The sequence below is a fragment of the Lepisosteus oculatus genome, unplaced genomic scaffold (assembly GCF_040954835.1).
Source record: "Lepisosteus oculatus isolate fLepOcu1 unplaced genomic scaffold, fLepOcu1.hap2 HAP2_SCAFFOLD_277, whole genome shotgun sequence".
Lineage (NCBI taxonomy): Eukaryota > Metazoa > Chordata > Actinopteri > Semionotiformes > Lepisosteidae > Lepisosteus > Lepisosteus oculatus.
The window spans coordinates 28,045-45,667 of record NW_027167810.1 but is presented as its reverse complement, the minus strand read 5'-3'; the positions used below and the strand labels follow the sequence as shown (position 1 = coordinate 45,667).

The 17,623-nt window shown below is 49.0% G+C and overlaps 1 protein-coding gene and 5 non-coding genes across 6 annotated transcripts; 2 read left to right on the top strand and 4 right to left on the bottom strand.

The window, feature by feature from the left end:
- On the top strand, window positions 1-312 carry LOC138227224 (histone H4-like). The gene has a single exon (XM_069186277.1). It carries the CDS (start codon window positions 1-3, stop codon window positions 310-312), a length of 312 nt encoding a protein of 103 aa, XP_069042378.1.
- Window positions 313-618: 306 nt separating this feature from the next.
- Window positions 619-674, bottom strand: LOC138227226 (U7 small nuclear RNA). The gene has a single exon (XR_011184877.1). It is a non-coding gene; the product is annotated as a U7 small nuclear RNA (small nuclear RNA).
- A 6,707-nt stretch (window positions 675-7,381) lies between these two features.
- Window positions 7,382-7,454, bottom strand: trnav-aac (transfer RNA valine (anticodon AAC)). The gene has a single exon. It is a non-coding gene; the product is annotated as a tRNA-Val (tRNA).
- Window positions 7,455-7,563: 109 nt separating this feature from the next.
- trnaf-gaa (transfer RNA phenylalanine (anticodon GAA)) lies at window positions 7,564-7,636 on the bottom strand. Its single transcript has one exon. It is a non-coding gene; the product is annotated as a tRNA-Phe (tRNA).
- Window positions 7,637-8,665: 1,029 nt separating this feature from the next.
- On the top strand, window positions 8,666-8,737 carry trnad-guc (transfer RNA aspartic acid (anticodon GUC)). Its single transcript has one exon. It is a non-coding gene; the product is annotated as a tRNA-Asp (tRNA).
- Window positions 8,738-10,775: 2,038 nt separating this feature from the next.
- On the bottom strand, window positions 10,776-10,848 carry trnaf-gaa (transfer RNA phenylalanine (anticodon GAA)). The gene has a single exon. It is a non-coding gene; the product is annotated as a tRNA-Phe (tRNA).
- Between the last annotated feature and the right edge of the window lie 6,775 nt (window positions 10,849-17,623).

Below are 17,623 nucleotides of genomic sequence, written 5' to 3'. Positions count from 1 at the left end.
ATGTCTGGAAGAGGCAAAGGCAGAAAGGGACTCGGGAAAGGAGGCGCTAAGCGTCACCATAAGGTTCTCCGTGACAACATCCAGGGAATCACCAAGCCCGCCATCCGCCACCTGGCTCGCCGTGGGGGAGTGAAGCGTATCTCTGGGCTGATCTACGAGGAGACCCGCGGGGTGCTGAAGGTGTTCCTGGAGAACGTCATCCGCGACGCCGTCACCTACACCGAGCATGCCAAGAGGAAGACCGTCACCGCCATGGACGTGGTGTACGCGCTGAAGCGCCAGGGCCGCACCCTGTACGGCTTCGGAGGCTAAACAGGAGCGGAGCTTCACTACCGGACCCCGACGTATAAACCCAAGTGACCCAGTGACATTTGTCACTGCTGAGGTTGCTTTATGGGTCTATTTTCTATACTGTGCTGATCAATTGGAAATCAAATTGCAAAAAAGACCCGTTCCCACACCTAAGGTCAAATATTAGGAATCAAAACTGCTCGAGTGTATGGAAGCACACAGCTTTATCAAGATTTCCAAGTGCAAGATCTTTTTATTCATAAAAGACCCTATTTATGTTGTATGAGCAATATTAATATTAATACAGAATCTTTTTTCACCAAATAAATGGGCTTCCTGACTTCAGAAAGCCTTCTAGACAAATACTAAAAGAGCAAAAATTCAATTTGGTAAATGAAATGAAAACACATTCCCTACCAAACCTTGAGTACATGTAATTCAGGATGATAATACAAAACCATTTATAATTTAACAAATAAAACCTGTCAACTGGTAATCACCACTTATCATAAAAAAATAAGTAGCAATACACAGTAGGGGACTCTTGGGTGCAAGTTAAATCCATGCAAGAAGGGGGTGTAGTGTTATATTTCCAAATCAGATATGCAAATGAGAGATCTGGCCCAGCCAATCTCAAAGCTCCCTTGGTCTGGAATGGAGCTGCTCCCCTCTTCTAGTTATTCACACTGGAGTTAGGTTACATATTAGCACATTTCATCTAACAGTTGCTGCAGAAACAAAAACGTAAACAAATGACCTGGAATGTGACCACACCTATTAGAATGTAGTTCAACAGATAACTTGTAAACCTTGTCATAAGATTTTTTTTTGTTCTACAAAATATACTTTATTCCACAAAAAAAACATCTCAAAAGGAACATCTCACACATATTAACACTCCATGTAATAAAAAACAACGGCGGAACGGAGATTGATTGTCCGTTAACAATCTTTGCAAGTGGGGGCGGATTTGCGCAATTAAGAGAGTCCTTCCAAACCTACCACTTGCTATTGTCCTTTAATCCCTGTATAGGGCCCAAAGTCCATTCCAGCACTCCCTCGCCGTGGGGAAACCCCATTTGGCGACGTGATGCTTCGTCCTCCTCCTGAGGTCCGCCAGGATCCTCTCCTCCAGCTCCCTCGCCCCCCACTTTATGTTGTGCCGGATGAGAGTGTTCCTCGCCTTCCACAGTCCTTGTTTTGAGAGGGACAGTAGCAGCCCCCACAGGTCCTGTGTCCCCTTGTCCACTCCGGTGGGTGCCAGCACCCAGCAGAATGTACTGGTAACTGAGCACCGCATCCTTTCCCAGGAGTTGCATAATGTTGTCCATTCTGCCCCACACCGCCTTGGCGAAGAGGCAGCTCCAGAACACGTGCTCCTGAGTCTCCTCGACAAAACACGTGTCCCGGGGGCAATGCGGATTCCTGGTTAGCGAGTGTCTGTAGAGGACCTCTCTGGTAGCCAGTCTCTTGTGCACAGCCATCCAGTTGAGGTCCTTCAGTTGGTTGTCAAGTTCTTTGGGCTGTGTCCTTTCCCAGACTTGTCTGGGAACCTGCAGCCTTTCGTCAGCGACCAAATGCCCCCTCACCTCTTTGTACAGGGCTCTGTGGTTGGTGCAGAGCTCTGGCTGTCTCGTGGCCTTGTACCTCCTGCTCCACTTGACAGCGTGGGTGTAGAACTTCGGTCGCCTCTCTGCCTTGGGCCCAGTGTTTGACCACTGGACCAAGTGCCTCATCGGGACGGAGAGCCACAGCCTGACAAAGTACTGGTACTTGTGGCCAATGGGCTCCTGCAGCGCCCGACAGAGGTTGCAGTAGAAGATGCAGTCGAGTTTCAGGGGGAAATGTGGGACATCTCGAACCCCTTCCTCGACCGGCTGACACATCCGGTTTCTCGTGATGTACTCGTAATTGCCGCCCCAGACGAAGCAGAAGATCATCCCTTGCAGCGCTCGTCTGAGTCTGGCCGGCAGCGGGTACACCACCGCCAGGTAAACCAAAGCCGGCAGGATGTCTGCTTTCAACACCATCACTTTCCCTGTGTAGGACAGCGACCGCGTTTTCCACAGACCCAGCTTCGCATTCACCTTGGCGATCCTCTTGGTCCAGTTATTGGTCTCATTGTCCTGGCTCTGGAAGGAAACCCCCAGTATTCTGAGCATCGCCTGCCTCCACCTCCATCTGCTTTTCTGAAAAGAGCTCCGTGTAGAAAGCAGTGGCCGCTTCTACCTTGTCGCTCTCGTCCAGCACTTCCTCTCCATCTCCCCATCTCAGGCCGTGGATCACCCTCTTTTTTTGGGCTCCTCGGACCTGATTGAGTTTGCGGAGCCTCTCCTTCAGGTCCCGTGCCCGGGCTGAATTGAAGGCTCCTCCCCCGTTAGCCGAGCTGTACTCCTCCTCTAGTTGTCTCTGGAGTCGTGCAGCTTCCTTCCTCTCCCTGGCCGCCTTCCGTCTGCAGTACGTCTGCGCCAGGGTTCAGGTCCTGTCTTTCACCGACTCCCACCATTCCACCAGGGAGCTGTAGCCGTCTCTCAGATCGACCCAGCTCGCGTAGTCTTTACGGAACAGTGCCTTGAAGTCGTCTTCCTCCAGTATCTCCCGGTTCAGCTTCCAGTACCCACGACCGAATGCCGGCAGGTTGGTGTTAGCCACCACTGTCAAGCGCTCGTGGCTGGAATACCACTCCGGGGACACCGTCGCCGACTCCAGGGAGCAGGTCGTGTGCAGAAAGATGTAGTCCAGGCGGCTGCACACTCCCCGGGAGTTTTTCCATGTTGTTCCGGCGTCGTTAGGGCGGCACCATCTGAAACCGTCTACCAGGGAGAACTGCTTAAGTAGCGATTCCAGCTCTGCCGAGCTAGCGTCGCTCCCCTTCTCTCGGTCGACGTTGAAGTCCCCGCCAAGCACCACCTGTCTGTTGGTGGTGCAGCAGCTGGCCAGGTCAGCAAACACTTCCTTCAGGATAGAGGGTTCTGTCAGAGCATAGACGTTAATTGCTCTCAACTTCTGCCCCCTCCAGTCGATGTCTGCGACCAGGATCCGGCCCTGCACCACCGGGAAGGAGGAAACCAGATTCATCTCTGGGTCTCCGAGGAGGATTCCCACTCCAGAAGAGTGGACCCCTCCTACGCTCCAGCATGATTCTCCCTTCGTCCATTCCCTGGTGAATGTCAGCTTGTCGCTTTCATCCTTCAGGTGGACCTCCTGTAAGAAACAAACTGAGAAAGACTTTGAGGCCAGATCATGAAAGACTCCCCGTCTTTTCAACGGGTCTATTAGCCCTCTCACGTTAGTTGTTAGAAAGGTAAGTTTCACAATCATGATTAAACAAGTGAAAGTTGAACCTCCTCTCTTTGTGCTTACAGTGGAAAACTTGGGAGTCTACATCTGGGCACTGTTTAGCCTAGATGTAACTCCTCTCGTTCGGGTCCTGGGGGGAATATGCTGGGCTCCCTCCAGGTCTCGCTGGGGACTGAAAGGTAAACATGCTGGACAGGTCCAGCTCTACCATCAGTCCCGGCTCCAGGGCGGCTTCAAAGTAATCCTCGTCTTCCTTGAGGATACTCTCCACCACCGCTTTGGGAAGGCTTTTTTCTTCCCTTTCTCTAGGAGTTTCGGGGACCTCCAGTTGCTCCTGGGCCTTGGGGGAGGGGGTTCCGACTTCCTGCGCTGCCTCTTCATGTTGTTCATGGGCCTCGGGGGAGGGGGTTCCGACTTCATGGGCTGCCTCCTCCTGTTGTCCGTTGGACTCGGGGGGGAGGGTTTCCATTTCCTGGGCTGCCTCCTCCGGTTGTTCCTGGGCCTCAGGGGAAGAAAGTTCCGTTTCCTCTAGGACGAGGAAACGGTTCTCCCTTACCACTCTTTTCTTTTGTCCTTCCGAAGGTGGATCCGCCCTGCATCTCTTCTCCCGCTTTCTCTTTCCCTTCTTGCTGGGAGTTATTAGGGCCCTTTCTCCGGTCAGCCATTTTGTCCGTCGTCCTGGCAGCCATCTTGTGGCACTGGTGCAGCTGGGGGTGTGGCCTCGGAAGTTTCGGTTCTCTGCAGGGGAGGTGCGGGTTCTTTGTTCTCACCTCTCTCCCTTTGTCTTGAGACCGGTTTCTGCCGGCCGGCTTCCACCACCTGCACAAACGAAGGTTTGTTTACCTTGCATTGGTGAAGGAGGTGTCCCTCGGCGCCTCATCCATTGCACTTTTTGGCTGTCCGGCAGGTTTTTGCCAGGTGCCCCTCTTTGTTACAGTTGTGACATCTGACGATGTCACACGTGTTCTCCTTGTGGCATCCTGGGGTAGTAAAGGTACCCCCTGTCGGATCCGAAGTTGAAGCAGGCCGGGGGGTGCTGGAAACCGTCGATGCCCTCTGGGTCCTCTTTCAGGAGGACTCGGTACTGGCGTTTGCCATACCAGACACCGCAACTGTCCCTGATCTCCGTCGGTTTGCCCACCACAGTTACATACCTCCCTAGGTACGCTGTTACCAGTTCCATTGGTTTGTAGGGGTTGTATGTGAGGACTGTGATGGTCCTCTGGTTTGTCTTCCTCATAGGCTCCGGCCTGAAATCAGAGAAACCGGGGTGCTTACCTTTTTCTCTGATCATTTTCGTTGCCTTTTCATATGAGGCGTCCGTGGCCATGTAGGCCTCCATGTATCTCTCTGCCTTGTTGTCTTGCAGGCAGTAGAGATCTCCGGCCACCAACTGCAGGATCCCTCTCAGGAAGGTAATGAAAAAGGATTTCACAGTTGGCATCGTCTCTGTTTTCTTGGTCCAGTGGAACCGGATCAGTGTCTTCTTGTCTGCCATCTGGAAAGGAGAAAAAAGAAAAAAGGAGAGAAAGAGAGAGAGCAAGGTCCTGTGGAGAGGGGGGTTTAGCTGCTAAAGGAGCAGGGAGGGAGCCCTGGCCTTTGTCCTTGTGGGCAAAGCCCAGCTAGGTGCAGGCGCAGGAGGAGAGAGAGAGGGAGCGGATAATGCTTCCGAGTCTCGAGGAAGAAAGCAAGCACTGCGGGCAGGCCACGAGTACCTACTCCCAGCCAAGAGGCCAAGGAGGCGGAGCAAGAGAAAGGGGGAGGGGAGAGGAGAGAGCAGAGAGAGAGAACGTTACTGCCGGATCCCACCCAGCTCAGCTGCTGCTTGGCCTTAACCCCCTAGGCTCAACCTAGGGCGATACCAGCTCAAGCACTCTTCAGGATCTTCGATCGCCTTCTAGAACTTTGGAAAGACAGGAACTGCGGGCATGCCACTTGAACTTGATCTTAGCCAAAAGGCAGATAAAATTGGATTCCAGCTCACTGGCCCTGCAAAACTTAGTTCAAGACTTTAAACTCTCAGACACATTTAGATGTATATATTCCACAACAGCAGGATATACATGGTCAGGGAGGAATAGCAGCTCCAGAATTGACTATTGCTTTGTCTCAGAGAGAGTGAAAGTTGTTGGGGTCACTCTTCAGCCTGACTTCTTCTCAGATCACCAAGCTTTAGGGTGTAGAGTGGAACTCCAGGGCGGGACTGTCTTTGGCCCAGGCCTCTGGAAACTCAACACAAAGCTGCTAGAGAACGAGGGGGTAGTATCCCGCTACAAGGAGAAACTATCACAGTGGCTGTCCTTGCAGTGTCTGTATGGGTCAGTAGGAGAGTGGTGGGAGGAGGTGAAGGTGAGGACAAGGGCCTTTTTCATGGCTGATGGAAGGAAGGCTGCCAGACGGAGAGGAGTGTTAGCCAGGAAACAGAGGCAGCTGCAGCGTCTCTACACGATGCTGCACAGTGGCTTCGATGTGCTTGAGGATATCACCCTTTTAAAAAAGGACATCCGGAGCATAGCGGAAGAAAGTAGTCGAGGAGTGCTGTTAAGAAGCTGAGTGCAGTTCTTGGAAGAAAATGAGAAGTGTACTCACTTCTTTTTCAGGAAAGTGGTAGGTTCCAAGTCTGTCATGGAAAGTGTAGTTGATGAGGAGGGAAGAGAGAGTACAGAGCTGAGTGCTATCCTCTCCTGCATTGAGGCCTTCTTGTCACGGACGTCCAAGGGGCCTAACCGTGGGTAGCAGGAGAGCGGAAAAAGACCCATATGCGTAGCGGCGAGACGGGAAAAAGGCCCGGGCTCACTAGTGCAAAGAGTTCAGGAATGCCGTATAGAAACCTGTGCCCTCAGGGAGCGGACGTGGGGCGCCCTGGTGCTAGGCGGGTCTCAGGACATCCAAACGTCAGTGCTGAGCGAGGACAGAGTGCAAGACCCGGAAATATTTAGCCCAAGGGAAAGAGAGGGACAGGAAGGACAGCAGACCAGAAACTAGGGACAGGACAGAGAAGGACCGCCCTCTGGCTGCAGAGGGCGTGACACTTCTACACAAGACTGTACAGTTCTACAGAGGTAAAGGATGAAGAAATTCATTTTTTTACCTCAAAGCTAGAAAACGTTTTGAGTGAAGAAGATGGGGAAGTATTTGAGGAGGATTTGACAGTAGAAGAGCTGAGAGGCTATGGAGAGCTTACAGAAGGGGAAAACTCCGGGTGCTGACAGGCTCCCTAAAGGGGCATCTGCTTTACTACTTGCACGAATGAAGGCAAGAAAAAGCCAATCGACGTGAACGAACGGCGCTTTACAGAGGAGTACTGCCTGACTGGATCGTTGATGAACGACAGAGGCCACTCCGACCTCTTCTCGGTTTTCTTCAATGACTTACTAAGCATCTTCTTCACATTCGCCCATGCAGGGGAAGCCAGTTACACCAAAGCAAACGCAGGAAAGTGCATTTCAAGCAGAGACCAGGAGGGACTTGTTTACACCGAGAGTGGTCGGAGAATGGAACAATGCGCCCAGCCCTGTTGCTGGAGCCGATTCTTGATGAGATCTTGGGCTCACTAAGAGGCCCCCGCTGGATGCTAATCTTTCTGTTGTTCTTGCAGGTCCTGCGCTGCTTTTGAGCCGACAGAGCTCGTCCTGGTCTGTCGGCACAGCCCAATTGCAAATGATCGGCTCCACGTACAGAAGGAACGTGCGTTTGGTACAAGAGTGCACGAAGGCACCGGAAATACATTGGGAACAAACGACCGGTCGCTCAAGACCTCTGTGAAGTACAGGAGCGTGCAAAACGATGCTGTTTCCACCCGGTCTCGAACCGAGGACCTTTCGCGTGTTAGGCGAACGTGATAGCCGCTACACTACGGAAACCTGCAGGGACCGTTGCTGGTGTCTCGCTTGCGTTTCGGGCTGAGAAAGGGACGCGTCACTTTAGGCAGGGGGCGCTGGAGAGAAGAACAAAGGGCGCGATGAAACAAAATGCCGAAACCTGGGATCAAACCAGGGACCTTTAGATCTTCAGTCTAACGCTCTCCCAACTGAACTATTTCGGCGGTGCGCAGAGCCCACAGCCACCTGCTCCAGCCTTCCTGTGTTGCGGCATGAGCGCACCAAGAGTAGCGGGAGAGTGTTGCAGGAACGTCACTCAAAAGGAAAGCCACCCAGGTGCGCCCTCTGAGCTCTGTCCAGCGCATCTTCCTCGCATGGACTCCTGCCTGCGACGGGCAGGAAACAATTAGCAAGAACAGAACGACACCCCATGGGTGTCTCATGACCACACCTTAGGTTGTGACACGTGCAGGTGTGAGGGGTTGCCGGGCTACTTTGGAGCAGAGCTTGGGCAGAGGGGGGGCGGGAAAGCAGACAAAGAGGTGACACCTCAAGGTCTGCACGATCACAGCTCTCCTCCGCCCCAGGCTTCCGCTCGATAAGCTACTGGACACACCCGCCCCTCCTCACACAGACCGTGGAAAAGCCCCCCAAAAGGGAGGGCTCTCTCTTCCTCCCAGGAGCTCTTGGACACAACGCACAGACAGGGCGCGGGGAGCCGCCGCCTGCAAACACGGCTCCAGGCAGGACTCCACTCCGCAGGAGCCGCAGAGCAGAGGAGATGGGGGCAGCTTAGCTCCTGTGCAGAGACCTGAGCTGTTGTTGCTGCGGACGCTGTCTTTTCTGCACTCGGGGTAGGAGTGAATGTTGAGTTGCCCTTAGAAATGAAGCAGAGCACTTCAACGGCACGGGTGTGTGTGTGTGTGCGTGCGCCCTGGTGATTCTGGGAGACAGATCGAACCTGGGCTAAAAGAGAGGGGGCTTAGCCCTCTTCCATTTGGTAGTTCAAAGTTGTACAACCCATTTGTATCTGCTAGGCGGCACAGTCGTCGTCCACAAAGAAGGCTTTGAAAAGCGTCAAAGGCAAGTCATTCCGAGTTGGTCGTTTGTGTTTTCCGTTCAGACGCGAAATGCTGAAATGATCTCTCGGCTCCTCGGTTGTCATTTCTGCTCCGTAAAGGAATCACAGCACTCGTCGCCTTCCAGCACGCTGGGTCGGGACACGATGCCGGGGGTCGGAGCGTGCGATGTCTTCCTCGTTAGTATAGTGGCAAGTATCCCCGCCTGTCACGCGGGAGACCGGGGTTCGATTCCCCGACGGGGAGTAGCTTTTCTTTCACCTCCTTAGACAAAGGACTGCCTTTCACTTCTCTGTTTTCTTTCACAGCGTCGTGCACCTTTTCATTGCTCTCGCTTTCAGAGCCTCCGCACGGCACACGACTCGACTTCAGGAAGCACATTGAAGTGAAAGCAGGAAGCGCTGCAACATGCACTGTGCAGATCCCGCCACACTAAGAGGTGAGTGGGTCTGTTCGATGCACAAAGAACGCTTTGATAAGCGTCAAAGGCAAGTCATTCCGAGTTGGTCGTCTGTGTTTTCCGTTCAGACGCGAAATGCTGAAATGATCTCTCGGCTCCTCGGTTGTCATTTCTGCTCCGTAAAGGAATCAGAGCACGCGTCGGCTTCCAGCACGGTGGGTCGGAACACGATGCCGGGGGTCGGAGAGAGCGATGTCTTCCTCGTTAGTATAGGACCTGTCACCTGTCCCCACCTGTCACGCGGGAGACCGGGCTACATCAGGACGCGCATTGAAGTGAAAGCAGGATGCGCTGCGACATGCACTGTGCAGATTCCGCCACACTAAGAGGTGAGTGGGTCTGTTCGATCACAGCGCTAGGCGAATCCCCAATCCCCTTTTGTGCGTGGCGACAAAAGGGGTGTGTTTCCACCCGGGACCTTTTGCGTGTGAGGCGAACGTGATAACCACTACACTACGGAAACGGTGGTAAGACGTGCCCAGCGGCCCAGCGCTGAGCTTCGCCAATGCGATTCAGCTGCTTCCAGTGCCTTTATTGGAGTGCGCTGATGGACCGTGCTCTCTCTCCAGAGACCAGCACGCCTGTCATGGACGGAGCAGGAAAGGCGGCGCCACATTTTACAGCCCTCTCCACGCAATCGACGAAATCGTGCTACTGAAGTGGAGAAAATCGCCTCTCCAGAAAGTGCAAATATCATCTTGGAGAGTATAAATCCTATTGCCGAAGGTCAGCCCTGTCTACCAGAGTAGCCCTCCCACAGTGATGATCAGCTCGTCTCACACGCGAGAAGTTTCGGTTGGAAACAAGCGCCCCCTCTTCTCGCACGTTTTGCACGTTCGAGTGGTTTTAATGCAGCTCCTTCGTACACGGTGCTGATCTTTTGGAAAGCAGGAGGCAAAACCGACACGTTCTCATACCGGGAGTCGAACCCGTGTCGCCTGGGTGAAAACCAGGAATCCTAACCCCTACACCATATGGCAGCGAACAACCACGTTGTTCTCGGCATCATGCAAGCAAACTACATAAATATGAGAAAACACGCAAGAGAGTTGTCACTCAGAGTGTCGAAGGGTCGATGTATACTGGGGCTCAGTTGAAATGCAACGTCAGGACTTTTCCGAATTATGTCACACAAAGATAATTTACTACTTGCACGAATGAAGGCAAAAAAAGCCAATCGATGTGAACGAACGGCGCTTTGCAGAGGAGTACTGCCTGACTGGATCGTTGATGAACGACAGAGGCCACTCCGACCTCTTCTCGGTTTTCTTCAATGACTTACTAAGGATCTTCTTCACATTCGCCCATGCAGGGGAAGCCAGTTACACCAAAGCAAACGCAGGGAAGTGCATTTCAAGCAGAGACCAGGAGGGACTTGTTTACACCGAGAGTGGTCGGAGAATGGAACAATGCGCCCAGCCCTGTTGCTGGAGCCGATTCTTGATGAGATCTTGGGCTCACTAAGAGGCCCCCGCTGGATGCTAATCTTTCTGTTGTTCTTGCAGGTCCTGCGCTGCTTTTAAGCCGACAGAGCTCGTCCTGGTCTGTCGGCACAGCCAAAATGCAAATGATCGGCTCCACGTACAGAAGGAACGTGCGTTTGGTACAAGAGTGCACGAAGGCACCGGAAATACATTGGGAACAAATGACCGGTCGCTCAAGACCTCTGTGAAGTACAGGAGCGTGCAAAACGAGGCTGTTTCCACCCGGTCTCGAACCGGGAAATGCTGCTGGTGTCTCACTTGCGTTTCGGGCTGAGAAAGTGACGCGTCACTTTAAGTAGGGGGAGCTGGAGAGAGGAACAAAGGGTGCGATGAAACAAAATGCCGAAACCCGGGATCAAACCAGGGACCTTTAGATCTTCAGTCTAACGCTCTCCCAAATGAGCTATTTCGGCGGTGCGCAGAGCCCACGGCCACCTGCTCCAGCCTTCCTGTGTTGCGGCATGAGTGCACCAAGAGGAGCGGGAGAGTGTTGCAGGAACGTCACTCAGAAGGAAAGCCACCCAGCTGCGCCCTCTGAGCTCTGTCCAGTGCATCTTCCTCGCATGGACTCCTGCCTGCGACGGGCAGGAAACAATTAACAAGAACAGAACAACACCCCATGGGTGTCTCATGACCACAGCTTAGGTTGTGACAAATGCAGGTGTGAGGGGTTGCCGGGCTACTTTGGAGCAGAGCTTGGGCAGAGGGGGGGCGGGAAAGCAGACAAAGAGGTGACACCTCAAGGTCTGCACGATCACAGCTCTCCGCCGCCCCAGGCTTCCGCTCGATAAGCTACTGGACACACCCGCCCCTCCTCACACAGACCGTGGAAAAGCCCCCGAGTGGGAGGGCTCTCTCTTCCTCCCAGGAGCTCTTGGACACGACGCACAGACAGAGCGCGGGGAGCCGCCGCCTGCAAACACGGCTCCAGGCAGGACTCCACTCCGCAGGACCCGCAGAGCAGAGGAGATGGGGGCAGCTTAGATCCAGTGCAGAGACCTGATCTGTTGTTGCTGTGTACGCTGTCCTTTCTGTTCTCGGGGTAGGACATCAGGAAGCACATTGAAGCGCTGCGACATGCACTGTACAGATCCCGCCACTACTGGGCCCGATTTCCCCTGATCGAAACTGGGCGGAAACAGGCCCGTTTCGTTTGTTGCCACGCACACTGTTTGGGGATTCGCCTAGCGCTGTGATCGAACAGACCCACTCACCTCTTAGTGTGGCAGGATCTGCACAGTGGATGTCGCAGCGCATCCTGCTTTCACTTCAATGCATGTCCTGATGTACCCTGGTCTCCCGCGTGACAGGTGGGGATATTTGCCACTATACTAACGAGGAAGACATCGCTCTCTGCTTAGTGTGTAAAACACTTACTTGCAGCATTGTGGGTGCTGTGGTTTAAATGCTATTGGTTTGTGAACAGAATACCCCTATCCAAGTACATTGTGCCACATTAAATAAACACACGAGAAAAAGAGATTCAGAACGCAAAGCTGTGTCAGTGTTCTGTGTAAAAAATCGGTTTGAACATCATGGGAGCTGTTTTTAATAAGCTGCTGAGTAAAGAATATTTTAATCTTCCTGCTGTCAGTAGTATTGTGAATATAGTTGACTCTTACCCGAATGAAAACAGAACGTAAAGGAAGGGTTTCAGAATTCAGACAAAGCTTTATTCCCGTGCTTACAGTCTGAGTAATTGGAGACTGCGCTATTCTGTTGCCTATGGTCATATACGGGTTTTTCGCATGAAGCCATATTGAACAGTATTTCTCGCGTTGAGAACTTGTGCACACAGCGGTCCCCCGGGTTCCAGTTAGTGCGTAATTACGCATCGATGAAAAACCGGAGGTTTAAAAAAGGATAATTAGCTCACTGATACTTTGATGTAGAGGCTGTGGAAATATCCACATGTCGTGGTCTTTTAAATGCATTTGGTTTGAAGGCGTTCTGTGCTTCCGTTGCGATGATATGGACAAAAGAATATTCGTGCTTGGTCAAACAAATGTCATATAAACGAAAAAGTACAGGCTGAGAAAGCATTCACAATGTATTTTATACACAAAGCAAGTATTCTCGCGATTCTAAGAGGTTTCGTGTAAACGCTACAGGCGTGCCAAAATCGTTTTCGAACTTCAAGCTAACTTTTCCCCGGTCTGGTACCATAGGTCACGTAGCTTAAAATCCCAGTCATGTTTTTTTTCCTATCTTGTGGTACATAACGTACCATTTCGGACTATCACAAAGGGCTTGATTTCGTTAAATGCATGTATTAATTTCCTTTCTGGAAAACTTGTATTTCAAGAAATTCACACAGCTTGCGAGAAATGAAATTCAATTCTTGATTATCAGTGCAGAAGAAATATTGCCAGCTGGCAAAAAAATATATTTTTTTAACCGGAAAGTTGTGAGGTGAGACAGGGACCCACCATTCCGTCTGTGTGGCTCGTTTGGTTGTTAACTGAAAGGTTGGTGGTTCGAGTCCACCCAGGGACGGGTTTCTTTTGCGATGTAAATATTGTCTTCGCAAAGGTCGATTGGATTTCTAAGCGAAACCTTAACCATTTCAATATTTGCAGGAAATGCGAGTGCTTAACACGTGTCTGAATCACTGGGAAATGTCCGATTACTGTATTCCCAACATCGCTACTCCCCAGGAAACCAAATTCACCCAAGAAAAAGTCGAGTCGTCATTTATACCCCCGTTGCATCCTCTGCTGAAATATTTTAAAAATACAATGCAGATTTGTTTAAGAACTTGCAAGCTTTGTTACATTAGCACCGTGCATTTGGACTTCGATATTTTGACACATTTACCTTAATTTTAAACATAAATACTGTACAATCTATTGTAATTTTGTTGTACTATTAAAATATGTTAGCTGAGGATGCAAAGGGGTGAAAGGGGAAGGTCAGAGGTGTAGTAACACCAAGGTTAGGATTGGTGGAGGTGATAAGGATGTTGATGTTTTTTCTTTGTAGAGAATTTTGAGTTTTTTATCCTTCTCTGAAGTGAGAAACTGGAAGAGTTGGGAGTTGAGGGATCTGATGAGGTTAGTTATGAAAGGAAGTTGATGTGGAGCTGTTAGCCGTAAAAACTCCTTAATGTCTTTGATGTTGTCATCAGCGATAAACTGCATTCAGCAAAGATAAAAAGAAAATTATCTTTGCTTACTGCCCTGTCTTTCTCACACCTGAAGAAGGCTCCACAGCCGAAACATTGTGATTCTTTTCTTCTCTTTTCAGCAGGAATAGTCCTTTACTTGTTCCTTTGCAGCCTACGCATGCTGACGCAGCTACCCACCCGATAGCTAACATTCCTATAATCACAACTATGAATGTCCACTTTGGGTATTTTTTCCATGATTATTTATTATTATTATTTATTCTGTCATTGAAGCATATTTTATGTCATACTGAAGTGTCCTAATCACTGAAAAAATATTTTTTTAATTTAGAAAGTAAGAAAATGATAAATCACTAGGAATTGCATTTAGCCTGTTCTGATCTAGATTTTCTATATACTTTAACATGCCATGTTCACAATGTCACAACTCATAAATGAAACAGTGAAGTGTTGTAATTACAAATGTACATAGTGTCGGGACATTGAGATGTTTTGGTAATGAGGAAAGAGGGACATACAATGTTCACAGGGTCAAATTTATAAAACGCTACAGTAAAATTTCTTGTATTTCGGGATTATGAGAGCCTGTTACATTGGGTCTCACACCTCAGTGTCAGAATTTTGAGACATTTTTATAACCAGAGGTAGGTTCATAGCAATAAGCAGAAAGTGCGATCATCCTTTGCTCATCCTCGGTTAATCATATATTCTCATATGCCATGTTCTGAATGTCCCATTTAAAACTGCTATATTAAAATTAAGACTTTTTTATGATCAGAAGGCAAGGTTGTGGTAAATATGCATAAAGTGCAAGTGAACTTATGTTTTGCCTTTGTCTTGTTATTGTGAGTTTTGAAAATTAGTTTTCGATTTTCTGAAATGCGTTTCACACAAAAATGCAATTTGGATAGTCACTACTTATATATTCCCCTTAACTGAGGATATGTACAGTAATCCATCCCGATTAGTACTTTTAAAAATTACTGTAGAGAGAGCCATCAGAAAGGGAATGAAAACTTGCATTAAACAAAATCAAGCTGCATGTAATCATCCATAGTGATTCATTTTGTAAGACAAGACAGGAAGAAAGACACTGGTGGGATTTGAACGCAGAATCTCCTGTTTAATAGGAAAACACTTTAACCAAATCAGCCAAGATGCTGTCAGAGTATTAACATCATGTCTGCGTCAGTGATTACAGCTGACTATCGCTGGAGGACAGTTCACTGTGAACAAGTCAGCCTGCATAATGAGGGGGAAGAGACTGACCTCTGTGATGCACTATAGAGTTACATTAACCTTCTATCCAACTGTTCTATGCTGCATTCTACCCTAGTGGTAAATATTGGTTTCCGTGCGTGTAATATTCCTTTTTTTGTCAAATTTTATCAAGCACAAATTTTGCTGTTGAAAATAAGCCTTGTGGTTGGGCTCCTTGTGTGTTGTGATCCTTTTACCCCAGTGTCACCAAAATTGATACATTGTGCTTTGGCAATTCTTCAGGCTATATTGTTTAGAGGAGCTCAGTTGAATTAGTTTATATAAAGTATTTCTTTTCCCTTTAATCCTTTAAAACATATTACATTTTCAAAACATTGTATCTTTCTTCCTACTATTTGTAGCGGCAATGCTTATTAATAAGACAGAATTAAGTGTTGCTGTGCTTTCCCAAATGAGGCCCCATCTCTCTCTTCAAGCTATTCAGGCAGGGTGATTTAAAGATGTTTTCTTTTGATAGGGGACAGCTCCCAAATGGGGATGCATTTAGCTAAGCCTAGCTATCATGATCAGTGGGCATCCATTGGGGCCTATCTGTCTAGGGAGTGCCAGATGGACATCTGGACTGCATTCCTAAGTGTCAGGAGTAAGTGACTCATATCTCACCTTGATCAACCAATCAGGGACTGGTAGGGCCGAGTAACCCACGTGGGTCTCTGATGCCCATGAAACTTTCATCCAATGAACGAGCTGAAGTTCCTCCAGGTAAAAACAGGCAACACAGAGCTCCAAGACTATTCTAAAGGGAATTCAAAGGAGAATTCCAGGAGTGTGAGACAATTCCAGGGCGGGACGGCCCAGGAGCAGAAAGGCTGCCAAGGGCAGGACATTCTCGCAGCGCGCCTCCTGACCATCCTGAGACTCAGCCCGGACAACCATGGAACGGCCAGTGTGTCCGAGTGCCAGAACTTTCCTTTGTTCTAAGAGTCTAGAGCGGAGGTTGCCAGAGAGTAACCAGAGGATCCACCCGAGCAGGCCTCGTGAACAGGTCGGAACTGTTGACAGCTGAATCACTATTCAGAACTAGCTCTTCATCAGGAACGAACCGGTCCACTTCCTGACTTGCTGGGACTCACAGTCATCTTTTCTCCTGTGTGCAAACTTTGCTAGTTAAAGCCAACACTAACTAGCTGGTCAGTGAGCATCAGCAGCGCACCGTCACAAGCCGCACAGCACAGCCTGGCACCGAGCCAGAGAGCGCGGATTGGACAGCAACAGCCTGCAACTGTTTCTTTGTGCCCGCAGGAGATCTGAATCCCCAGAGATTGGATGAGTATTCAACTTCAATGCATTACAGCTCGAGAATTCAATTGTTATCCCAAACAGTTGATATCAATTTAATTCCTAAGAGTTATGTACTTGTTTTGAGTATCTAATGTAGACGTTGTAACCAAGTTCAATTACGAAATGGTCTAAATGAATGATATACTGAACGTATGTCCTCTTGATATATGTAACTCTTGGTAACTGACTGAATATATACCCTTTGTATTCTGATAACCCTCTCGATAAGATCTGTTAGGTTTATATGCATATTCCATATATTAAGAAATGTATCCTCGTGTATTAGTACCTGTGTGTGTGCATTGTTTGAGTTATATCGCATGGTTGGATTCTAAAGCCATTAAAAGAATCATTTTGTGATTTACTGCTACAATTAATAATTGTCCCAGTAAATGCCCAAACCCTACAGAACTGGTGCCTTCAGAGAGCACACTACATAGTGATGACATCTTTCTGTATGATCAGGACAGGAGCTGCAGGTCCACTGTGTTGTGGCTGCAGTACAATTTTAGCTTATTATTATAATACTTTTTAACAGCGACAGATTCTTAAGATCACAAGGTGTTTACGATATTATTTCAGTATTAAGCTGTTACTACATTCGGAACTGTCCCATAGGATTCAGTGTTCCATTAGTTTGGCACTAAACTGCTTAGTCTATTGCAGGAATTGTACTTAGTCCTGTCCTGTAGTGTCATCTAGAGAGCAGCAGCTGTTTCCTTGGGCTCATTGCAATTGGGAACATTGTGATTATTGAGCAGGGGACTAAAGTCAGCAGACGAGCGCGTTGCAAATCGGTAGTAATCTGGCGTACAGAGCTGCATGCTAATCTCTGGATCATCTCCAGTTAATGCGATGCTGTTCTTACCTTGCAATTGACCCAATCTGACTACTGGCACCAACCCTGTTATTACAAAGAAACTTCTTGTGTACCTACCGTGATACATAAGTTTGGTGGAGAGGTTTGGCAGCCCATATTCAGTCAAAGATGTGTGTGCAGATCACTGTGATATATAGGCATCAACAAACTGACAAATACAATATTAAATGTTTAACTGATAAAGCCCAAATGGACCAAACCTGTATAAATTAGTGGTGGAAAGGAGTCTTTATATATAGCAAAAGGTCTCTGATCCTTTGGTAAGAACGATGGGTATATAACCCATTGTCCTCAATATTAGAAATGAATCCTTGAGCATTGCCGTTGTACCAACGATCCTCAAAAGTGCTGCCATTACCACTGTTCCATAAAATCCTAACATTACCTGTCTTGCATAAAATGTAGAACATGCCATCACATTTCAGTTGCTTCTCAGTAGCAGTTTGATCTATTATCAACCTGCTCCCCACATCATAACCTTCGCTCTTCTAATTCTAGTCTCCTAACTGTCCCCCAAGCCTGTCTACACTGTATGGGTGACAGAGCCTTCTGCTGTTATGCCCCCAAGCTCTGGAACTCTCTCCCCAAGGATACCAGAGTCACCTTCCCTAAACTCCTT

What these genes read in the sequence shown, in the direction of transcription:
- LOC138227224 (XM_069186277.1), top strand. Translation starts at nt 1, where the DNA reads ATGTCTGGAAGAGGCAAAGGCAGAAAGGGACTCGGGAAAGGAGGCGCT.